Genomic DNA, 4,682 nt, shown 5'->3' on the forward strand with positions numbered 1-4,682 from the left:
GGTAACTTAGGAAGGATCCCTAATGGTCGACTGGTTCCTTTGTTAAAGACTGACAAATTCTATGTAACAGGCATAAGCGATGGCGAACCAAGTGCTTTCCAAGCAGTTGAGGAGAGGATACTCATTGAAGCCCCTTCATCTATAATAGTGCCAGACATGATCATTTTGTAAACTTGTACTATGATCCTGAATGGTACATAAGAAGGAAGGCGAGATTTCGCTAGTCGATTCCAATCAAAGGAAGCGATTAGACTGCTTGGAGGGGGTACCAAATAAATGGTTGAATTAACCCCTTGAGTAGCGGGAACTGGAGGATTCTCTTCCTGTTGTGAAGGAATAGGTGGATTACCCCCAAGTTCATCTAACTCTGAAGTAACAAAAAGAATTTGAACAGTATCGTTCTTACTCTTTTCAGGAAGGATATGATCTTCTGAAGCAAAAACTGGGTCGACTGGCATCTCGACCTGTTGACTTTGGCTCGGTATGGACCCAGAAGATTTGTTTTCTAATTCTATTGGAGAAAAGAATTTGCCAATGTGAATATTCTCTGCAACATTAGGTTTGGTCGAGATATTAATGGTGATAGTCTCTTCAATATTGGATAGATTTCACTCAGAATCCATTGTATTTACAGTATTTGATAGAAAGTAAAAAACTGAAGGATGATTAAGGTCACTTGAATAATCTTCATTGTTATCTTGAAGGTGGGAATGATGGTGGTAATCTTCCGATGGTGTCTCTCCTATCATCATTGACAGGATGATTCCTCTGTCTGTAGAATGTACTAGAGACCAAGGATCGAAGAGGTACCATACTCTAGAGACCTATCTATCCAAACACTCGTTGAGTGTTGATTTGGGTTCGCTGCCCAAGCCCAGAATATTGATTGCTACAAATATTCTATGGCGCTTGGGGGGAAAAACCTCGCAGTGATCCACACTAACAAAATGGTCAGAGTTCTTATTAATCTGAAATGATGTAGAATAGATCATATGACTGGTTTCCACTGTGGCCACTTTCGCAAGTCCAGGTGGAGGTGGGAGGGCAAAAGTACCCATTAATGAAGGGTCTTTTAGGAGACCTACTCCCACATTTTGAAGTGATTGAGAGTTTCCATGGATCAATGGAATGCTTCCACTAGCTTGTGAACTGTTGGGAAAAAAGGCTAGTTGGTCAATGATTGTAATTCCACCTTCAAAGGAAATGCAATCTTTCTAAAATATGTATACACAATGGCAGCCATAGCATAAATCTAGGGCCTTCCCATTAAGACATTGTAATCAAGGTTTCCATCAATGACCTCAACTTTAGTTTCTACTGTCTTGCCCCCTAGTACAACTTGCAAGTTACTTAAAATCCCGTATGACATGTATGTTCTTCCATCAAATGCCTTTAGTGTCATTTATGATCGCGACAAGGGTGGTGAACATAAATTTTTCCAGCAACTCATTGACATAATATAGGTAGATGCCCCCTCATCAATGGTTGTTCAATGAACAGTTTTATTGAGGGATTTTACCTGTATAAGGAAAGCGAGTTGGGCTGGAAACTGAGGTGTATATCCTTTATGGTTAAACGCCACAAGATTGGAATCCAATGGGTCAATCCCAGCTATTGCTAATAACAAAGCCTGCTTTTGGGAGGGTCAATTCTGCAGGACTTCAAGTGTTGACATAACGAATGGCGATTATGCCAGATCCTCCACTATATTATAATTTTATGCAGCTTGAGCACGAGGATTAAATGTCGATTTATGTACTACTCCCTTTAGCATCTTTATAGTTAATTCAGGAATGATGGGCGGAACAACTTCAGGTGAAGTCGTTGTCGAACTATTGGGTTGATCTGTAGCCTTGTTGTCCGACGACGGTGGATTCCCATAATCTTTATTCCTTGTCAATATCAAAGCATCATTTTGTACTTGGGATGGAGAAGCATGATGGATAGCAACCAGATCAGTTTTTGGGGTCAGAAACGGATCAGTTAACACCGTTGTGGTACTTGAAGTCTTTAAAAGTTTCATAACCTCAGCTCAATGTGGACAATTCTTCATCCAATGGTCCTCGTTACATATGTAACATGGTTGACGAGGTTTCTTTTGCCTAGTAGGGTTCTCAGAAGATTTTTCATGAGGTGAATTTTCCTGTTTCTTCTTATTATGTTTCCCTTTCTTCTTGCCCACTGGTTTCTTTGGATTCTTTCCCTTGTCATATGACACGGCATTAATCTTCGAGGCAAGAGGTTCATCACTCCTCTCTTTCTCTCTCTTACCCTAAGATTTGTTGACACACTGATAAATATTAAAAGCCACTGCATTTGAGTTACCATCATTATGAATGGCGTGATTTGGATTAAAATTATGTTCAGACCAGTCTGGATATGGTGTTAACAGAAATGGATGCCTACCCTGATTAACATGGAAGGCTGGATTACCAAACCCTTGACCAGGAATAAAGCCCAACTGATGCCTGTCGAACCCATTGGCACTGGCGGTATGAGTAGGAGAGTTGACACGGTCCGGCGTGGGCATAGAATTGTCATTGGCTAATTTGCAATACAACTGATGACCGTCATCTGTCAACTTAATGGGCTCCTCTAGGGCACGATTGGTCGCCTCTACCGTTTTGAAAATAAAGATGGCATATCCACGAGACCTGCCCGTATTCTTATTAAACCCTTTGGGGCCCTCTTTGATCTCGCCATACTGCGAAAACAAACATACAAGAGGACGAGCTTCCATGTCTACCGGAACTTTGCCCACGTAAATCTTCCGTAGATGTAACTCGTCCTGTGGCTGAGAAGGGTAGAAACCCGCGGGGGCAAATTGGCACACAGCAATGCGACTGCCGATCATTTTACTTGGCTCCTTCAACGCCTTGATGGCATTGTTAACGTGCTTGAACATGACGAAACCATATCCCTTACTCCTGCCGCTTCTCTTGTCCCTGATCACGCAGCTTTCATCCAATTCACTGAAAGGAGAGAATACGGCGGCGAGGGACTGGTCGTTTGCCTCCGGGCCAAGACCACGCACAAATAGTTTTCTTATCAAAGTGTTTTTTAAGGCGAACGAGCGCACTTGATCCCGAACGTACCTATGTTCAGCGGCTGCCTCCTGTACAAGCTCGATCAATTGCTCACGGCTTAAGACATTTAGAATGTTCACTGTGTCTTGCACTATCAAATCCTCCACAAGGTCATTCTCTTCCCCCTTTCCATTCTTTAAAGACAAGTCCATCGACCCTTGCTCTTCTGATTCCATGATTTTGATATGTCTCTTTTATATTATCTTGTCTGTCCACAAACAACGAATTTGTCCAGAAAATACCCTCTCCCTGTTGTTTCGGGAGTTTCACTTTCTCAAATAAATAAATCTGGAAAATTAACGGATGAAATCCACTACAAACACTAAGTATGGTTAGACGGGCTTAATGAACAAATAGCTGTTTGTTTAACTGAGATATACACACTGGCCAAATGGAATGGTGTGAAACGACACAATCACCGACTCTCTCATTTAAATCATATTTGAATTATTTTGTACTCTTTGTTCCACACAAGCCGACTTCTTCTTTCTTTCCTATTAAAATTGCGTCTTCCTCTTTAAAATAATGAAGACTTAGCATTAAACAAAGTTGCCATTAAATGCTATTTATCCATTTCACCAGAAAGGCCTATGTGGCATTGGTGTATATTAACTAATATTTTACAAAATATCAATAATAATTTCGTTTTAATATTTATATTAATTTAGTAGGTGAAATAATTGAAGTTAAAAGAAAAAGTTTATTCCATTGATAGATGTTTTTATATATAAATATTAATTATTATTTTATTATTTTTTCATATATATAAACTTAATATTAATTATTATATCTATAAATAATTTAAAAATATTATTAAAATAAGATATTTACAAAAAATAAAAATAAAATTTCAAAACCAATTATAAATAAAATATTTATAATTTTCATATAAGTGAAGAATATCAACATAAATTATAAAGATATAAAATAATTAAAAGTAAAAAACCTCCTTAACCTTCAAACAATTTAGTAGTCTATTACTTAGTCCAAGGGAATGTGTCATTACTTCTATCCTTAACAAATTAACATTTCTCATAAATTTATTTTAACTTCAAATCTATAGCGAATATATATATGGATGTATGTATGTATGTATGTATGTATGTATGTAGGTGTGTGTGTCTGTGTGTGTGAGAGAGATCCTTATCAACCCATAATAGGTGCTCGTTATAACAAAATCAGAAAAAGAAATGAAAGAATGTTAAATGTTTTTGAAAGATTTTTTTGCAATAGTTTATACCAAGCTAAAAATTAAAAAAAAACCTTCATTAGATACATTGATAAAACTACTAGAAATTATAATAATAATGATAAAATTAATGGTTCTAATAAAAGAAGAAATTTTAATCATGTCTTATTCATATCACTTGAAGGTAACTTGATTTTCATATAATGTGATGTTATTTATTAGCGAAATAGAAGATTCATAGTAGAAATAATGTAAGATAACAAGATTTAGAGCACAAATGACATATTTGTAGAAGAATATGAATGCCACAAATAGCAATACCTCTATTAATAAAAGCAATATTATCTTGTTTCTTTAAGGAGGGGGCCTATTGACGAGGAGAGCTTTAATTACAAGATGAATCACAT

At 37.1% G+C, this 4,682-nt stretch overlaps 1 protein-coding gene across 1 annotated transcript; it reads right to left on the minus strand.

The window, feature by feature from the left end:
- Positions 1 to 2,272: 2,272 nt before the first annotated feature.
- On the minus strand, positions 2,273 to 3,262 carry LOC149192604 (UBP1-associated protein 2C-like). The gene has a single exon (XM_089407003.1). It carries the CDS (start codon positions 3,260 to 3,262, stop codon positions 2,273 to 2,275), a length of 990 nt encoding a protein of 329 aa, XP_089263129.1.
- Positions 3,263 to 4,682: the final 1,420 nt, after the last annotated feature.

The sequence above is a fragment of the Pinus tabuliformis genome, chromosome 2_2 (genome assembly GCF_031772625.1).
Source record: "Pinus tabuliformis cultivar Carrire ecotype Pingquan chromosome 2_2, CPIR1, whole genome shotgun sequence".
NCBI classification, from domain to species: domain Eukaryota; kingdom Viridiplantae; phylum Streptophyta; class Pinopsida; order Pinales; family Pinaceae; genus Pinus; species Pinus tabuliformis.

Excerpts from the sequence above, each read along its gene's own strand:
- LOC149192604 (XM_089407003.1), bottom strand. The coding sequence starts at position 3,262 with ATGGAATCAGAAGAGCAAGGGTCGATGGACTTGTCTTTAAAGAATGGA.